At 44.1% G+C, this 20,099-nt stretch overlaps 1 protein-coding gene across 2 annotated transcripts; it reads left to right on the forward strand.

Annotated features, from left to right (window-relative positions):
* Nucleotides 1–704: 704 nt before the first annotated feature.
* On the forward strand, nucleotides 705–15,784 carry naa25 (N-alpha-acetyltransferase 25, NatB auxiliary subunit). Of its 2 annotated transcripts, none has more exons than XM_030768566.1 (24): nucleotides 705–762; nucleotides 3,250–3,335; nucleotides 3,903–4,041; nucleotides 4,267–4,385; nucleotides 4,523–4,597; nucleotides 4,761–4,868; nucleotides 5,260–5,338; nucleotides 5,562–5,673; nucleotides 5,786–5,875; nucleotides 6,054–6,226; nucleotides 7,497–7,609; nucleotides 8,198–8,405; nucleotides 8,914–9,003; nucleotides 10,410–10,590; nucleotides 10,957–11,056; nucleotides 11,194–11,345; nucleotides 11,674–11,799; nucleotides 12,078–12,321; nucleotides 12,745–12,874; nucleotides 13,634–13,699; nucleotides 13,855–13,952; nucleotides 14,358–14,468; nucleotides 14,722–14,868; nucleotides 15,503–15,784. In XM_030768566.1, exons 1-24 carry the CDS (start codon nucleotides 705–707, stop codon nucleotides 15,623–15,625), a joined length of 2,928 nt encoding a protein of 975 aa, XP_030624426.1. In that variant the 3' UTR covers nucleotides 15,626–15,784. The 2 variants fall into 2 exon arrangements, with proteins under 2 accessions (XP_030624426.1, XP_030624427.1); XM_030768567.1 differs by having other exon boundaries at nucleotides 12,751–12,874.
* The last annotated feature ends 4,315 nt before the right edge of the window (nucleotides 15,785–20,099 follow it).

Below are 20,099 nucleotides of genomic sequence, written 5' to 3' on the forward strand. Positions count from 1 at the left end.
AGAACAATGTGTTCACACCAACATAGTTATGCCTGACATAACGTGCGAGACAAAGACCCGTGCTCTCTGATGATAAGAAAATTTACACTTCGAATTGTTAGTAAATGCTGCATACATGATTAAAAGAGCAACGATAACTGCCTTTTCATCAGGCTGAACAACTTGTCAGAACAGAAAACTTCAAATGTTGTTATGGGACTGAAAGGCACGACAGAGCAAGACCGCCCCCTAGTGGAGTCTGCCTATTCTGGTCTTTTTGTAATTTAGTGTTGAGGTATTTAGCAAAATGAGTTGCGGTCTTAAAATCCGACGTGTTTCTTAAATGTATTTATAAAACTGATGTTAATGATGAAATGGAATACAGTAGAGTCTACATTTGCCCTTACAGATGTCAGTTGATAAAATACGACTATTTGCGCAGAGTAAGATGTCAAAACATGTGCTAAGAATTTAAAATAAGCGGAATTTCACCAAGACACATTAGCTCCATGAATTAACATAACATTAAACACAAGAATAAATTATCACATATATTTAACTGAGGCAGGGAATTACACTGAAATGATATTACATGCAGTTGTGCTGCTTGTCAGTGCTTGTATGCGATTGATACTCACCGTGGAGGACTGTTCACTGCTTATTTTAATTCTTTCCGGATTGACACAACCACGCATGCGTACTTATAAATCCTAGTAACCTCCAACATGGCGGCGAGGGGCCATGTGCAAGACCCTAACGACAGGAGACTCAGACCCATTTACGGTACGAATTCGTTATTTATCGCGAAGCGGTGTATATTTTGTTCTGCGCTCTGACGTGCTGTTGATGTTATACCAAAATAGTTTTCATTATGGACATTTTAAGAGGGGTCGCAGCTGGTAAAGAAGGCCCCTAAACTACAGCCACGGTCCCGGTTAACTGGGGTTGCCGAATGACAGAGCACCTTGATTGGGCACCAGTTTGCTTAATTTTCGTGCGCTGCTTCATGTCTTGTTACTGTATCTAGTCAGCGTTGCGTTATTGCATTGGATATGTCGTTGACAAGTAATATTAATACAGAAACTATATAAATGGTATTCGTAAGTACGATAGCATGCTCTGCTAACTTAGCAAGCTGTACGGTTTGCAAGTTGGCTAACTTAGCTTTGTAGCTAGATGTGTATGGAGGTATTGCTAGCTCCTCAGCCAATTAATGTTTAGATTTAATGCGGCATTTTAGCTTCTTGTAGCAAGTAGGATTTGCAGCAGAATTATTTTTTTTATCCTGTGCAGCAAAGAGATATTTACAGTGAGGTACCTTGGGAAAGATGCTGAGATATCAGTTCATAGTTGGTCAGTTGGACTGATGAATTTCGGTTGATTTTATTTACTACTGTGGGTAACTGATAAATTCTTGCAGTCTTATGTGGAGTTCCGATGCACACACCGGTTATCTTACTAGTCTGATCTCTGAACAAAAATCTGCTATGTTGTAGCTGTAACAGAAGTTAGGTAATCTGGTTATTGGAGCTAAGCATGTCTTTTTGCCCCCAGTGTCTCCCCAAGTAAAACCTGTCATTGTTTTTGACACATTACGACTAGTGTATTTGCTTGCGAGCTAACGTCAGTTAGCTGACATGGCTAATCGACGGGGGATTAGCGAGTGAGCCACCTGGACCTGAATGTTTCTGAGCTGTTGTCCATGCCTTCATTCTGTCGCCTGCGTCGATATCCGACATTGTACTCTCTGCAGTTACGTTAGCTAAGTACAAAAAAATTCAAGCGTTCTATAGCCATTTAAAACTGTCTCTGTGTAGTTTGCCATAAACGTGTTTCCAGTTCCCTCCGTTGTCAGCGACTCTGTTGTAGTGCCAGGTTAGCAAATTAACTGATCACGTTTGTGTTTCTGGGATGACGCCGAAATTTTGTGAATAAGAACCACTGAATGACAGATTTTCTAAGAAAAAAAACAGAGTATAATGGTTGCAACCATTCATTCAAAATTAGGGTTATGGCGGTTAAGCTAAACAAACGGTGTGACAGACCGTAAAACAGTTGGTCACGTACTGAGAATGCACTCTTTACATAGCCTGCTTAGAAAAGTAATCTACTAAATTCTGTTGCGCACCGTGGGTGTACGGTGTTTCTTCTATCAATAGCTCTTACCCAGTTCTTTTTCTAACTTCAAGACAATTTGGAAAGTTCTGATTTCGCTTGTGTTTGACGCAGACTACCAGCGGGCCTCTGGAGTGCTTGTCAAAGGGGTTTCATTTGCCTTATCCAGTAGTGCGTACCCGAGAAGGCTGGGGGTAGTGGCAGCGGCAGCGACGGCGATGTAGAGAATGGGTAGACCTAACAATACACACGTAAACCGTCTGTGCCCACTGTCTGGCCTGGTTAATTTTGGCGTTCAGCTGTTATGAAGAATGGTCTTGTATGTACTGTTGGCTTGGTGAGAGGGGACAGTGATTTGAAGGTTGGAAACAAAGGTACAGAGCTAAAGTCCTTTAGCTAAGCCAGGAGCACATTTTGAAGAGCCACTGGGTCTTTTAGGTACTCAGACGGTTTTATTTTTCTGTTATTGGTGATAGTTTCAGTGATTTTTAGTTTCCATGGCTAAGCTGCTAATACCTCACCTCACCCTATCTTCTTTACTTGGTAGTCAGACTATTGCTGTGTTTTGCTTATGTAGTCCACGGTTAACCTGAGCTACACGGAAGTAGATAGCGTATCATCTTTTTCTTGTCGATCAGGTTCAAATGTTGTACTCGACACAATCAGTTGAAGCACTTTGAGGCAACCCACTTGCTTAGTCAGCACTCAGTAGTTCAACTGACTGAGAGTAGAGTAGCAGATTTCAGTTTCTTTGATTAGCAGATGGCCCAAAACAGTCTGACCCAGTCCAAGCAAATATACATATCTCAAGCCTCACAAATGAGGCCTCCTTGATATCCATACATAAGCATCTCGGACAAACGAGGGCTGATCTAGGAACAGCACCTCTTGATTCCTGTAATTCTAGTGATAGTCTTATGGAAGGCAAAAACTGATCCTGAATCAGCACTCAAAGACATTTGCTGCAGAAGACCCCACGTCTTTGCTGGCAGAGATCAGTTTATTTAAAATACACTGCCATCCTTTACGAAGCTGTTTTCTTTTGTTTTTCTGGGTCCTTGCGTATGCTCTGTCAATGTTTAATGAATATCTGTCTGTAAATGTTATGTTCATCACACATGGGATTATTTTGCATTCCTCTCCTTCAATCTGTAGATTACCTTGACAATGGCAATAACAAAATGGCAATCCAGCAGGCTGACAAGCTGCTGAAGAAGCACAAGGACCTTCACTGTGCCAAGGTGGGTAATTTTCTATTCAACCTGTCCTGCATCCCATCGCATTCATTGCCATTACTACGTGAATGGATATCGGCGTCTTATCTGCAGCACACTGACATTTCCTGCGAGCGGTGACTCTGAAGAATTCATTAGTCGCATTCCTTTTGGATTCAATGAGTGATGTAGCGTAACGGGTTTCTCCCTTTCAGTGTTTTATCCGACTTTTTGCGGTGTTGTTTGGTCATCCTGGGTAGGAAGACCCCCCCGCCCTCCCCGTACTATGACCAGTTCTACTCATTCAGTATTGCAGAAATATCAGTCCTTTGACGTCAGGCGACAGCAACACCACATTCACGTTTTATGACACAAAGCGAATCAGGTGCCCTGATTGGCTCCAGCGTCCCTAACGGATCCCTCCGCTTTGGTGGGGGCGGAGCCGAGGGCGACGCGGACTCCTCGTGGCGCTGGCTGTGCTTTCCGCGTGCGTCCCCCCCCCCCCCCCCCGTTAAAAGGCTCTTTTGTGTGTGTGGACGGCTCAGCGAGCGTCTCGTTAAGACTGAACTGCTTTTGTGTCATCTCACCGCGCAGGTCCTGAAGGCCATCGGTCTGCAGCGCACGGGCCGACAAGACGAAGCGTTCACCCTAGCCCAAGAAGTAGCCACCCTGGAGCCCACCGACGACAATTCCCTCCAAGCGTTGACCATTCTGTACAGAGAAATGCACAGACGTGAGTTTCCCCCCTGGTGGTTGTACAATTAGAACATAAGCTGCCCGACCGAAGATTGCTGGGGGGGTTTTAGAGAATGCGTTCGCTAAAAATTGGAAGCCTTGTTATGTCTGATGTATGTGAGGTTTATTCTGTTTTGCTTGATCTCTGAACCAATCAGGAATCACTTGTTTTTATCTCTCTCTCTCTCTCTCTCTCTCTGCCTGTCTCTGTCTCTCTCCGCAGCGGAGTTGGTGACCAAACTGTATGAAGCAGCAGTCCGGAAGGTTCCGTCTAGTGAAGAATATCACTCCCACCTGTTCATGGCCTACGCTCGCGTTGGGGAATATAAGAAGATGCAGCAGGTTCCACTCCTTTTGCCTTTATACAACAGTCAGTCCATTTTTTAAAAAGGTGCTTAGCTGTCAGCCATGTGAGCTGGCATTGACTGTTGACTGGAAAATGTTTTTTTTTTTTTTTTTTTTTTTTTTTCGGATTGCAGGCTGGAATGGCACTTTATAAGATTGTCCCAAAAAACCCGTATTACTTCTGGTCCGTCATGAGCTTAGTCATGCAGGTAAGTTTATTTGAAAACGGATGTTTGACACACACCTGCGTGCATGCACGCGCAAGCATGCACACACATGCACTGGTCAGAGTTCTTCTTTCAAATACCAATCCCCTCTCCATTGTGTGTGTGTGTGTGTGTGTGTGTGTGTGTGTGTGTGTGTGTTTTCCAGGCTATCTCAGCACAGGACGATAAGCTCTCTCAGACTATGTTCCTGCCCTTAGCTGAACGCATGGTCGAGAAAATGGTTAAAGAAGAGAAAATCGAGGCGGAGGCTGAGGTAAGAGGGTTGGGTCGTTTCTGCGGAAACTAAGGTCGTACACCGGGTGGGGTGGGATTGACGATTAAAAAAAAAAAAAAAAGTCATGTTCATGTACTCGCTGCGGTTTTGGTGTGTTTTTTAACCACAGCAGAAAAAGTGTTAAGCCAAATGTGAAGTAGAGAGAGCCTCATTGTACACCACTGCTTATTTGAAAATTCTGTGTGTGTGTGTGTGTGTGTGTGTTTGTGTGTTTAGCTTTATATGTTGCATTAACCCAGTGGAAAAATCATTCTGTTTGTGGTGCGTTTTGAACAGAGTCCAGTGACGAACAGTTCGGTACAAATAGCACACACAAACAGAGGGACACAAACTGACATTGTCTGCCCCTCCGCCCTGTGTGTGTTTATAGGTGCAGCTGTACTTTATGATCCTGGAGCGGTTGGGGAAGTATGTAGAGGCGCTGGAGTTGATCCGCGGTCCACTGGGAGGTGAGGACGGCGTCTAATCGGCCTCCTGTTTACTGCTCCTCAGCGTGGTGGCTCTGATCTGACTTTTGACCTGACTCCGTCTGTGGTTATTCGCGTTATGATCGTATCTCTTTTCAGAGGCGCTATTTCTTTCTCAGTGATAATATCAGACATGTGGACACCTCTTTAAATTCCTGTAACCTCACAGTTTATTTGTGTTTGTGTGTGTGTCTTCCTCACTCAGAGAAACTGACCAGTGAGCTGCAGAGTAGAGAAAACAAGTGTATGAAGCTTTATCGGCGACTGGAGCGCTGGCCCGACTGCAACGCCCTGTCCCGCAAACTGCTCCTCAAAAAGTGAGTGCCGCCCGTGAGGTCAGTGTTCATATAGCCTGTCCCATAACTCCCAATAACTTTATTTTGTCCATTTCTCTCTCTCTCGCTCTCGCTCTCTCTCTCTCGCCCCCAGCCCTGATGATTGGCAGTTCTATTTGTCGTACTTTGATTCGTTATTCCACCTCATCGACCAGGCCTGGACTCCGCCGGAGGAAGGAGAGCAGTACGTACTTGCTTCCCGATCGTAATTGTGTTTGGAAACCCACGCGTGTGATCCAGCTTATTTAATTTGATCGGTAAAATTTGAGAAGGTGTCATTTTGTTCGGCCTGTATACTTTCTGACCAAAGCATGCGTCGTCTGTGTGCGGTGCGTTTTTGTTTTTTTGTTTTTTGGTTGCAGCTGCGCGGAGGGGGAGGTGCACCATTCCACGGCCCAGGCCATCGGCTTCGTGGAGGAGCGAGTGACGGTGGAGGAGGCGAAGGAGTCGAGGCCGCTGAGGGGACCGTACCTGGCCCGTCTGGAGTTGATCCAACGCCTGAGAGAGAGAGGGAGTCCAGAGGAGCACCAGCTAGGTCGGTCGCGACAGCGTGAGAATAATCGTGTTGGGCCCGCTGCTGAACCGTGGGTCATGACGGGCTTTTGTTCAAACTGCCGTCACCGCTGGACTGTGCCACGATAATTAGCCAATTAGTATTATTTTTTGAAAGCCACTTAAACGGCAACAGATCTTGTGCTTATCTGGTAAAGCCACTTTGTAGCAGAGGCCAGCAGTGAATTGATCAGTTTGTATTATTAGTTCAGGAAGGGTAATAAAGCGAAAGTCACAGTTTTAATGCTCTGTAGAGCTCTTACTCACACCTTTTTTTGTGCAGAGATCTGACACAAGCAAGGAAAGTGTGCACTGTACGACTTCTGTTTTTTGGGGGGGTTTTTTGTTTTGTTTTTTTGTGTGTGTGCAAGCATGTGCTTTCTTACATGCTAGAGAGGAAAATGAGATTTGGGTCACACTTGAGCTACAGGGTAAGAGCCATCATTGGCTAATTCCAGATAGAGATGGACCAATGAGTGGGCTTATTGCTGTTGATTGACGTTTTTTTTTGTTTTTTTTTTGGCTAATATACACGTCCAGTGAGCATACTGTGGCATCAGAGACTGTTACAGATTTGGAGCGTATAAGTCATCAGTGCTTATAGAACCAGGTGCAGTTCTGTTTTGGATAAGTCTGTGTAGTGTGACCGGGGGACGGACAGTGACTGTAGAGCCATCCTCGCCAGCAGATTGACGACCAGCTCACAGAGCTTTGCACAAACTCAAAGTCCATTTGCTTTATTGGATTGAGCTGTTTGTGACTGAGCGGAGAGCGTGGTTATGTGGTCATTCTGTTTGAACAGTTAATACTCCGTCACCATCATCGTCCTTTCCCCTCAGGATCGTCCTTTTCCCCTCCCCAGACTGGGACAATCGGCGACTGATGTGTATATTTCACACAAACTGGTAGAACGAGCCTAATAAGCCCCTAACCTAGTTTCTGCTTGTTGCCCTTACAGTGAACATATAGGCAGGAAAATGTGAAGTAGAACAGAAGACAGAATAAGGACAGTAAAAATTGGAGATTTTTAATTCTAGGTGTCATCATTCAACACTTAGACGTTTCTTTAATTGCTATATTCTCAATCTTTTTTTTTTCTTTCTTTCTTTTTTTTCAAGACTTTCTTTTTTTGCTCGGTTGGTTTATGTGAACTTGCTAATTTAAAAATCAGACTTCCAAAACATGGGATGTTTTTTTTTTTGTATCTCGTTTCCTCTGGCACTGAGACAGTTGTTTTTTTTTTTTTTTTTTAGGTGAACCGGTGGAGCTGATGATTCAGTTCTTCGTGAAGTTTGGTGATAAGCTGTGCTGCATTACGGACCTGAAGATCTTTCTGGATCTCCTCACCCCTGACCAACATATACAGGTATGCGCTGCGACCAGAAACATCGTCTAAATGTGTTTGAAATGCTGCCCTGCTCCTGATGTTTTAGGGGAGGTGTTAGTTGTTTGGGGGCGGTGTTTAATGTTTTAGGGGAGGTGATAGTTGTTTGGGGATGGTGTTTGATGTTTTAGGGGTGGTGTTATTTGTTTGGGGGCGGTGTTTGATGTTTTAGGGGAGGTGATAGTTGTTTGGGGGCAGTGTTTGATGTTTTAGGGGCGGTGTTAGTTGTTTGGGGATGGTGTTTGTTGTTTTAGGGGCGGTGTTAGTTGTTTGGGGATGGTGTTTGATGTTTTAGGGGCGGTGTTATTTGTTTGGGGATGGTGTTTGATGTTTTAGGGGCGGTGTTAGTTGTTTGGGGATGGTGTTTGATGTTTTAGGGGCGGTGTTAGTTGTTTGGGGATGGTGTTTGATGTTTTAGGGGCGGTGTTATTTGTTTGGGGATGGTGTTTGATGTTTTAGGGGCGGTGTTAGTTGTTTGGGGATGGCGTTTGTTGTTTTGGAGTGGTGTTTGTTGTTTGCTGGCTGTATGTGGATAAACAACCTGACTGACGGTCGTTAGTGCCGGTACAGTTCGTTAACAGGTTGACGGAGGCGGTACCACTTGGGGCTCCGGGCGAAGATGGCATCGCGCTGCCAGGAGACACGCGTGCTCTGCAGAGGCACCTGTGTGTGGCTCAGCTGAGCCGGTCCCTGGGCCTGCATCACGCTTTGGATACGGACGCAAAACAGGGCCTGATCCGGGAACTCAAAGTCCACTATCGCCACGGCTTGCAGTTTGGTACGCTGATGTCAAGACGCATAATGTTTTTTGCTTTAACTAACGGATATTGATCGGTATGGTTATAGTATAAAATTTATATCGACATATAATTTTGACACTGGATGAATCTGCTCTTCTCTCTTGGTATCTCTGTTCTTCCGTTCTCCGTTCTTCGCACTGCAGAGACTCTGTTTTGTGTATTATAAAGATTTACATTTTCATAGGGTTTTTTTCCCCTGTCAGCCTGTAAGCCACGCCCTAAACTAAAGTCCTAAACTCAACATCATCTTGTTTTTTGTTGGGTTTTTTTTTTTTGTATTTTAATGCTGCCATGCATTTAACTGCTTAAATATCAGCCTACAATTGGAAAAACACGAAAACAATTTTACTGCAATGCATAGCACAGTTCTCTCTCATAAAGGCTGTTGAATCGTAGTGCTGCACAGCGGTTTGACAGAGGCTGTGTTGCGAGGTTTTTTCCCCTCTTACAATTAACTGAACCTTTGTTCTTTTTGTTGTTGTGTAGGGAAATCGTGCTTGAAGACAGAGCTGCAGTTCTCTGATATGTACTGTCTCATGGCAGCTCACGTCTATATAGACCTGTGGACAGACACCGGTAAGACTTCACTTCTCTCTCTCTCTGTGTGTGTGTGTGTGTGTGTGTGTGTGTCTCTCTCTCTCTCTCTCTCTCTCTCTCTCTCTCTCTCTCTCTCTCTTTCTTTCTTTCTCCCTGCTTTATTGCATCATGCACAGTCCGTATTGAAATATCTGTCCTGGCAATGACATGGCCATTGACAGGTTTTCTTTGTTTTTTTGTTCACTTATTCATCATTCATTACATGCTTTAGTGAACCGTAATTACCTTACTGTGTTCTATCTTGGTCTCCACATTTTCATTACTTAAAGTTATTTGAATGTTTAGAGAAGCCAGTGGGGTAGACTTCTGTTCTCACTGACTGAACGAGTTTAGGATATAGGCCCGTAGCTGAACTTTCAGTTGTCGTCAAATTCATGGGCACAGTGAGAATAATGAGCATAGTTATTTTATCAGTATTGACAAATGGGCTGATTTGAAAGTCCACTGTCTCATTTGGAGACAGCCTGTGTGCTCCTTTATCTCTATGACTGATGTTTAACTATGTCCTGGTAAGTACCTGCACTACCTTGTGTTAGGCGAGAAGAGACGTGTGTGGAGCTGTGTGTGAAAGCCTGTGATCTATATAGAGCTGTGTGTGAAAGCCTGTGATGTGTGTGGAGCTGTGAGAAATCCTGTGATGTGTGTGGAGCTGTCAGAAATCCTGTGATCTATGTGTGGAGCTGTGAGAAATCCTGTGATGTGTGTGGAGCTGTGTGAAAGCCTGTGATCTGTATGAAAGCCTGTGATGTGTGTGGAGCTGTGTGTAGGCCTGTGATGTGTGTGTGGAGCTGTGTGAGAGCCTGTGATCTGTGTGTAGGCCTGTGATGTGTGTGGAGCTGTGTGAGAGCCTGTGATCTGTGTGTAGGCCTGTGGTGTGTGTGGAGCTGTGTGAAAGCCTGTGATCTGTATGAAAGCCTGTGATGTGTGTGGAGCTGTGTGTAGGCCTGTGATGTGTGTGTGGAGCTGTGTGTAGGCCTGTGATGTGTGTGTAGGCCTGTGATGTGTGTGTAGGCCTGTGATGTGTGTGTGGAGCTGTGTGTAGGCCTGTGATCTGTGTGAGAGCCTGTGATGTGTGTGTAGGCCTGTGATGTGTGTGTGGAGCTGTGTGAGAGCCTGTGATCTGTGTGTAGGCCTGTGATGTGTGTGTGGAGCTGTGTGTAGGCCTGTGATCTGTGTGTAGGCCTGTGATGTGTGTGTGGAGCTGTGTGAAAGCCTGTGATCTGTGTGTAGGCCTGTGATGTGTGTGTAGGCCTGTGATGTGTGTGTGGAGCTGTGTGAGAGCCTGTGATGTGTGTGTAGGCCTGTGATCTGTGTGTAGGCCTGTGATGTGTGTGTGGAGCTGGGTGAAAGCCTGTGACTGTTCTGTGATCTGTCGTGTTGTGCAGGGGACGAGGGCATGCTGTGGCAGTGTCTGGGCCTGTTAGAGGAGGGCCTGTCCCACAGCCCTTCCAACGCCCAGTTCAAACTGCTCCTCCTGCTCCTCTTCTGTCGCCTGGGGGCCTTCGAACCCGTAGTGGACCTGTACTCCAGCCTGGACGCTAAACACGTCCAGCACGACACCATCGGGTAAGCGCCCAGCGCAGCTACGGCACTGAGTACGCTGTCAGGGGCAGCACTGGTCTAGTGGTAAGGGAAGCGACACAGTAACAAGCGGATTGTGGGTTTGAACTCCAACTGTGCCAGTTTGCCTCTGAGTGAGGTGTTTAATCCCAGCATATTTCTAGAGATATGTTATCTCTGACATAAAGAGTAGTATGTTTTAATCAGCTCAAGATGAGTGCTTCAGCTGAACAAATGCATGTATCTATACTGTATGCATTTTGGCTGGTGCTGTGTGTCACCGTGTCTAAGCGGGTGGGACCCTCTGTTGGCCTGAACCAAGAGCTCTGTTTGTTTGTTTGTTTGTTTGTTTGTTTGTTTGTTTGTTTTTAGGTATTTACTGACACGCTATGCCGAGTCCCTGGGACAATTTGCTGCTGCTTCCCAGTCCTGTAACTTCTCCCTCAGGTTTTTCCACTCAAACCAGAAAGATGTAAGTCCTTCTGCCACCTTCTCACAGTCTCTAAATATATCTACATTTATCTGTGTATCACTTTTTTCTTTCCTGACTCCACATAATTCATACTGTCCCATTTTTTTTTTTTTTTTTTTTTTTTAAATAAATGCCAGACCTCAGAATACATCATTCAAGCGTATAAATATGGCGCGTTTGAGAAGATCCCTGAGTTCATCTCGTTCAGGAGTCGGCTGAATAACTCGCTACACTTCGCCCAAGTCCGCACCGAACGCATGCTGCTCGACCTCCTCTTGGAAGCAGACATGTGAGTGCCTGTCCCCTGTGGCTATGTGTGTGTGTATGAGTGTCCTGTGTAAAGAACATGTGTATATGTGTGTCTGGGTGTAAAAGGCGTAGTGCTATAGGGGTAATGAACATGGACCCATCACTGGAGGGTTGTGGGTTCAAATCCCGAATGTGATAGTAAACTGGTAATGTGTCCCCTTGAGAAAGCTGGGAGAAAAACGGAACAATATAGAAACAGTTATAGGCATGGTGATGTTGATCACCGCAGTGTACCATGAAAGAAAGAGTTTGACCAGGTTCGTGTCAGACCAGGTGCCCATGCTGGAATGTTCTCTCCCCCCGTTCAGTTCGTCTCCTTTAGAGGAAAGTGTGAAATCCATGGGACTGTGTCCCGAGGAGGACGACATCCCGTGGGAAAACCTGCGAGACAACCGGGACCTCACAGTCCTCGTGAGCTGGAACCCCAAAGACCGGTACCACACACTCAACTCCAGACATTCATTCATTCATTCATTTATTTGTTTGTTTGTTTATTAGTTGATTTGATTGATTTATCATTGGTTTTGTTGGTGGCGTTGGTGGTGTTAATGTTTTTTATTATTAATTTTTTTAATTCATCTTTTAATACACACATCTATGTTTCAAGAGGTCAAATTTCACAACTAGGCAACAAAAAACTTTTTTTTTTCTCTCCCCCTCTCTCTCTCTCTCTCTCTCTTTTTTTTTTTTTTTTTGGGCTCCCTGTCTCCAGGCAGCTGAGTGAAGAGCAGAGGCAGCAGTCATTGGAGGAGGAGGCCCTGTGGCTGAAGGTGCGGTCGCTGACGCTACGTCTGGTCAGCTGTCTCTCCACCCTCATTCATCCTCCGTCACAGCGGAACTCGGAGAAGACCACGGAGAATGGCGTGGCCGCGAAACCCTCTCTGCTCCAAACCTTGCTCTCCCAGTTGGAAGCCACGCTAAACCAGGCTGCCCAGTACACAGAAAAACATTCAGAGGTATTCCTTCAGTGTGCCTTGTAGACAGACCTGGTCTCGTGTAATGAAAAGGGGGATTTTAAAGCTGGCGTTGAGTTTTTTGGGGAATGGGATGGTAAAGGAGGTGCATTAGAGGTGGAATAAAACAGTGGGTGGCAGTGGTTTTCAGCTCCAGTTCTCAGGGCGCACACACAGTCTGGTACCATCACCTTTGATTGAGCTGATCCGCTGAGGAGCGTACTTTTGGCATCTTGGACCAGGTTCTTGGTATTAACTAAAACGTTAACTCTGGTGCGCGTCTCCAGGAGTAGAATTCAGAGAGCCTGATGTCCCATGCTGGACCTAAACTCAGTCTGGTTTAGATTTAACCTCTTGTCAGTCTTTATTAAAACCGATCTGCTAGAGGAAGCCGGTGTTGAGCGTACGGTGTGGTCCCTCCCACAGCAGCAGTATCCCTTCCTGGGCCCGCCCTCCACGAGAATGACGCAGGCTCTGGCCAGTGGCAGCTGTCAGTGTCAGCTCTCCGCCCTGCAGCTCTCCGCACACATACAGGAGCTGGAAGCCACTGGTCTTGGTGAGAGAGAACATTTAATGTGTCTTCAAAAGGGGGTGGGGGGAGGAGGGGGCGGGGCTGTCCTCACTGAAACCACATGGGGGCCTATATGGAGAATTACCTCCTGGTAATACATTTGTTGACACAGGGGTTTTTTGTTTGTTTGTTTTATGCTGTGTTTCAGTGAGCTAATATTCATCAGTGTCTTATGTTGATTACATTCTGAAACTCGGCTAAGTGCCGGCGATGTGTGACGTTAGCGGAGTGACAGAGCGAAAACAGATCTGCAGCATTGTCTCATAAGTCAGCAGCGCGAGATGCTGCTCCCGCCCGTTCATTTAAATTACACATCACTCACAGAACACTGGGCTGGAAAGTACTAGCTCATTATTTTTTTGTTTTGTGTTCTCTATTTTACATTTTAAAAATCATTGATTCGGAAATATTCTGAGGATAGAAGCGTTATCGTTAATCGCACAACTTTCACTGCCTTTTTTAGGTTCTTATGCAAAATTACACAATTTTTATACTTTTTTTTTTTTTTTTTTTTGGTACAAAGAAAGAAAATTCCAGATGTGTGATTGAAAAGACTCAGAGAGAGAGAGAGAGTTACACTGGGCCTGTATGTCGAGCAGGCACGAATTTCTCCCTCAAATGAGCCATTTTCGTATGGGTCTCATCCATCATAACCACGGATATGGTCTCAGATTGTGATCCGTTTGATCATTTTTACTGTAGTAGAGACATTTAAAAATGTGTTTTAATTTAACTTCTTTTCAGACGAGTCGGCAGAACTTCAAACCCAAATATCCAATTGCTTCAAATCTTTAGTAGCACAACTTCAAGGTGAGTTTGAACACGATCCAGGTCTCACGCGATTGTCTGTTAAAATTCAGTGATTGTCTTAGAACTTCTGTCATCCTGTTTCTAACGGAGTGTACGCTTTATTTGAATGTACTGTAAGTTGCCTCACTGTCTGTCATCCTGTGTGCAAACTGCAGGTATAGTAGACAAGTGTAAAGGTGACCTAATGGAAATGACGGACAGCCAGTGCAGAACACACCCCTCCCAGCTAGAAAACCTCGTCTTTTTCGTTGAGGTGAGTCATATTCACACGTTTATCTTCCTTCACTACCCTCAGTGTACCCACCTCCAGCATTTTGTGGCGCTACGACAAGTTTGCAGTGTAGCATGAGCATGTAATGGAAAATTAATTTTAAATATAGTCATCTCAGCATTATAACAGCAGTAGAACAGGTATTTAAAATTTGAATATTTTTTTATTCTCTTTTTTTTCTTTTTTTTTTTTTTACTCTGGTATAAAATAATTTATAAATACTCCAAAAATAATTTATGAAGCTCTTTAAAAAATGAATGTGGCCAGGCATCTCAAAACGTACAAGCCCACTTTAAAAATAAATTCATAAAAAAAAGAATACATGTTCAGCGTGTTTTGAGAGCTGGGTGGTTTTAAACTGAAGCGCTGTCCTGATGTTTGTGCCAGACTATTAGCATTGTGCTCTGGGTGTCCAGCCACTGCAGTAGCATCCTCCGGCCACTGAAGAGCAGCCTACAGAAGAAGAAGAAAAAGAAAAAGGAGACCAGTGCAGCAGTGGTACGCACACACCTCTCCACTGCCACCGCCAGTGATACACACAGCCTCTAACTTTAACTGGATAGCATGTGCAAACACACACACACAAAAACACACACACACACACAAATTGTATATGTGCTCTGATTTTCTTCTGAAGTTTTCTTTTGGTCCCTCTCTCTCTCTCTCTCTCCCCCTCCCCCCTCCCCCTCTCTCTCTCTCTCTCTCTCTCTCTCTCTCTCTCTCTCTCTCTCTCTCTCTCTCTCTGCGGCAGCCGGTGGTGTTTTCTGGGTTTGTGGAGTTCGTGGAGGGCCTGCAGGGCCTCATCTCCCAGGTGGTGGAGAACATAAGGAGCCAGGAGAGCAGTCTGACCGCACTGAAACTGGGCGCTCTGTGTCTGCAGGGACACGCCCAGTCTGAGGTCCGCACGCTGCTGGGTTTCGTTTTGACTGTTTTGTTTTTTTGGGCTGCTTTTAGTTTGTCAAATGGACCAGGGATCGGCGCTCCCAACTTGTCAGGTCGATTAGTGATGAGCTTCAGTCCATAAACTTGATTGACCATGCGGAGTGGAACTACTGTAAGGCAGTCTACTCTATATTTAACACAGGAACAGAAAAGGCATGCAGAACACCAGCAATGTGTTTGTTTGCAGAACCTTGAAAAAAAAAAGCCTAACGGAAAGAATTTTAATGAATTCCAGTTGTAAACATGAAATTCAGTAACGTGACTTTAGCGTGATTCATTATCAGAAGCTACAGTGCCCATTGGAACAACTTCCACCGAATGTCAGACTCCTCAAATTAATAGGAATATTTACGAACATTATTTCGACATTCAATTGCCACAACCTCGCCGGCAAAGTTGCCTGGTCCCATAAATGCAAATACCATTTTGGATATATGGGGAAATCAGAACTGCTCAAACTAGTTGACCTTTTTCACCCATCCCTGAAACATATGGACGTGATTATGTTTGCGTAATCTGTGTTTGTGTTGAGCTTCGTTGTGTAATTTCTGTGTGTGTGTGTGTGTGTGTGTGTGTGTGTGTGTTTGTAGGAGGACCTGACTTTTACGAAGACTGCAGTGGATAAGGTGCAGGCCAGTTACCTGCGCTCGCTCCAGGAGGTGTCAGAGCTGCTGAAGAAGAGGGCCGACACGGTGAAATCGCTCAAAATCTGAACGCTCCTCCCATAACCTGCGCCTCCTCCGCACCGCACGCTCCCCTGTGACTGCTCCTCCAGTCTCCAGCACATCGTTTTGGCCCCTGCTCCACCTCCCCTCCGTAAATCTGTCGCTTCATATCTGCCTGTCGATTCCACTGGCTTTCTCACCGGGTCTCTCTCTCTCTCTCTCTCTCTCTCTCTCTCTCAATCTCAACGGGCTCTCTGTTTATCTCATAACTTGAAAAAAAACCTATACACACACAAACACAGCAAGAGATTCACATTTGCTTCTGCACAAACCACCAGAGGTGCTGTGAGCAACAGATAAATCAATAATAATTAAACAAACAAACAAAAAAAAACAAACAATAAATAAAATAAAAAACAGTCCTCATATTTCTAGATAAATAGATAGGTAATTATTATTATTATTATTATTATTATTATTACTGATGAGCAATTTTAGAAAGACCTACTCTATAAATTATTGTACATAGTGTGAAGACAAAACGAAAACGAAAAAAAAAAAAACAACAACAGATATCAAACCACAACTCCTTTGGAAGAACAGAAACGAAAAGCGTTATCCCTGGTTCTTGTTTATGTCTCTCTGTTACTACCTGTCTCAGTAAGTTATTATTATTATTATTGTTTTCCCCTCTTTGGTCCCGCCCTCTCTCCTGTAATGCCGTATTCAGACATTGGTGTCCGGGTCTGTCACTCAGATCCGCCCCCTTTTCACCCAACAGACTGCTCTCTCGCTGTCGCTAACCACAACTTCCTGCCGCCGGACGCGGCGGTCTTAAACTGGTGACTTAAACTGGTTGAAGCTTTTATGTAGCTTTTTACAACTCACACTAAAGCCACTCTGGCCAAGTCTGGCTCCTTCAGCGGCCCCCAACAGACACTTGCGTTCGGTCGAGTTGGCTTTTTTTTGTTTGTTTGTTTGTTTGTTTTTGTTTTTTACATCCACGGTTGGTGAACAGACTGAAAAGCCAATACAAACGCTCTGTGAATGTGAATGATTATCTGGTCTGCCTTCACTTCAAGTCTGCGCTTAAAGACAGATTTTTTTTTTTTTTTTTTTTTTTTTTTGAGGTGAAGAGGAAGTAGGTCAATGAACTTAACAGTTTCTTACTCATCATAATGACACTGTCTTGTAATTGGTCGTTTCCAAATAAATGTTTAAGATGAGCCATGATGAGAGCTGTTAGTACGTTTCTGGACAGTTCCCAAGTTCATTTGGAGATTGTTGTACATGCTACAGATGTGTGTGTGTGTGTGTGTGTGTGTGTGTGTGTGTGTGAGAGAGAGAGAGAGAACGTGTACGTGAAACCTTTCTTGGGGAAGCAGTAAATTTGATTTGTGATCTGAAGGATTTGGCTTTTTTTTACCAGAAGGCTGTTGTGTCCATACCGTTCACCATGTATCCACGGAGTCATGTCTCCACGTCATAAAACCCGTCTGGATTTATTAAGACTTTGAATAGGCTCATCACTAAGAAATAAATTTCCGTGTTTGAGTATCTGCTTACGTGGTTTCTCATGTTTAGAATGTGTAACATTGAATTATATAGAACAAGCTGAATGATACAGGAAAAAATCTAATATTTGCTTTTTAATCGGTGATTTTTGTTTTTGTTTTTTTTGTTTTTGTTTTTTTGTTTGGTTTGGTGAGCAGAGAAACTTGGATGAACATTCTAAACTTTCAGACAGCAAATATTTTCATATTTCACATCAAAAAAAAAAAATAAGAAGGATCAACAGCAGCAGCAGAAACAGAAGAATGTCAGATGACCATTTCATTTGCATTGTCTTCATCAGCAAAGCCAGAGTGGAGGCTATACAGGCTGTTACAGCGGAGCCAGGCTGATGAGACCATGTGGCCCGGGAGCAGAACCACAGATCGGACTGTTTACGTCTGACACGAGGATATCACAAACCTATCTGTCTTTTTAACGGTGAGCTAGACACACGTGTGTGTGTGTGTGCGCGCGCGCTGTCATTTTATTAAGTTATACCTGAGAGTCTGTGATCGCAGGAGGATGGGCTAGGAAGTTGGGATGTAGTTTCTTTCTTTTTTTTTTTTTTTTTTTTTTGTTGGAGTTATTGTTCTAATTTGGGTCGGAGGAGATGGAACTGTACTTGTGAGAAGACGAGCCATCTCTGAAGACGCCTCTTAAACGCCCCCTTAGGAGTTCTACAGAGTGAAAAGTGCAGCAGACAAGACTTCTGGACTGAAAACCCAGGCTCATTCTGAGATGCCGTTTCAATGGTTGACAATCTGTTTGTCATCTCATTTTGAGTATTTTTTTTTTCTTTTGCTAGAAAATGGAAAATATAAAAACACTGGAATGTGAGGATTTTTTTTTAAATAAAAGGTTAAAAAAAAAAAAACTGTTGAATTGATTTGAATGTGTGTAGTGTGCACTCTCTCACCCATGTTTTCATTCTGGTTTGGGTTTTGTAAGTTTTTAGTAAGTTTGTGTTTTAATTCGTGGACTTTTGTAAACATGCCCCTCACTCACCCCTCTCACTGAATTGTGACGCTCTTAATTGCTCTGAAATTGTCTGTCTCAGTCTGTTTTTATACCATTTCCCTAATCTTTGTGTTTGCTGGTTCTGTTTTGTGGAGTCTTTGCACTGAATTGTTTTGTTGATAGTCTACAGCATCACAGGCAGCTGCGATCAGTGTCAAGTGTGTTTCTCTCCTCACACAGGCACTGTGCATGACACTGCTGTGTTTTAATGCCTTGACATCATTTAAAGGCTTTGAACCACTAAACAAGCGACACCTGTTCAGTGTAGGCGAGAGAGAAGACACTGGGTACGGCTGCATGGACAAGATGTTATTTTGATGGAACCTCTTTGAATTTTCGATATTACACTTGTAGACTCTTCAGAAAGCTCTCCCAGTCAATGTGGCGTGAAGAATAACACACAAAGAGAGCAGCATTGGGAAGGAACTGAGAGAATGTCGGGCGTTTTGTCGTTTAAGGGCTAGGCGCTGGCATATTTCATTCATGATCTGCTAAAACGTGTCGTAAACAGAAGCGCGGGGCCAATCCAAACACACCCAGGGTACAGACAACTGGGGGAAATGGAAAACTACTCGTGATTTTGCCAGTGGGCGGAATTCTCACAGTGTGTAACATACTTACCATTAATGGTCGAGAAAACAGTTCCTCTTCAGCAAAATCATAAGTCGAAAATGATCCAAAAACAGTGTTTGTTTGGTGCCTTTTAAACTTCACACGCTTACAATGTACTAGCATTTCAGTGGTGCTGTGGTTTATGTTCAGACAGAGAAAACTGAAGTAAGAACAGGAGAATCGGTGACGTTACACACAGAACTACAGTCCCAGCAACCGTCGCACTCTTCCAAAAGAAATGTATGTGCTTCCTTTCGGTTTGTCATTTTAACAGAAGTGAAGAATAAATGACCTCTAAGAGCCTTAAGAGTGGTTTTAGTCGTGTTTATTGAGTCTTAAGAGGTACTGGCATACCCTTCACAAAAAACTGACCACCAGTTTTTCAGCAGCCAGATGTATAAAGCAGGTTGTGCTTTGGGTGAATAATGATAAATCATATGGCATACATCACAGTCAGCATTTCTCCAGCAGTCAGTCAACGGACAGCTCGTCTGCCACTGATTTCTCTTCTCGCAGAATATCGTTGATATGGTCTATACTGTGCAACTCACAAGGAAAAACAAACATTTTGACAAAACGGCTTTTCCAGCTTCCCACAGCGGTACGCTTTGTGCCTGTCGTAAAGCAAACGGAAATGTCAGCCCAACTTTATTTAGGGGGGGGGGGGTCCTCTTACGTGGTCTACAGATACTCTGATTGTCAATAAACTGTGGTGAGACAGAAAAAGGCGTTAGGGTGAAAATTAGGAGTCAGCCTGGGGGTTAAAGGTCAAGGACTGAATTAGGGTTAGGGTCATCATTTAGGTCAAGATATGTTGGGGATATGTTACGGGGAGGATCAGAGAAGAGTTCTATGAGCATTTATAATCAATATGTAGGAGACCAATCTAGAGAGAGTGTTTTATGTAAACGAGTGAAAGCAGAGAGCTGCCTGTGTGAACTCTTGACATTCTAGTGAATACTCTGGTGTTCCAGAACCTGTTAGATTAAAACGTTTTCGGTAAAGCTGTCCCTGTCTGAGATCGATGCTTAGAACGGTCAGTGTCACGAGGTGTCACGACCCTCAACTCTGACCCACGAGCACGCATCTGGAAAGGGAAACAAGCCCTTTTAGAAAATAACAGACAAAATTAAAAAAAAAAAAAAAAAACAGGAAATAAATAAAACGGTTATTAAATTTCACGAATCAGAATTTCACGAATCAGAAGCTTGCAGAAAATTTCACACTATAAAGTGTAAATCATATTAGTCAAAGTGCCTCATTTTGCATTAAAAGAAGAGACTGACTTCAGTGATACCGAGAGAGGGCAAATTTACACTGCTCAGTGTTAATCCCACAA

Source organism: Chanos chanos, chromosome 3, assembly GCF_902362185.1.
Source record: "Chanos chanos chromosome 3, fChaCha1.1, whole genome shotgun sequence".
NCBI classification, from domain to species: domain Eukaryota; kingdom Metazoa; phylum Chordata; class Actinopteri; order Gonorynchiformes; family Chanidae; genus Chanos; species Chanos chanos.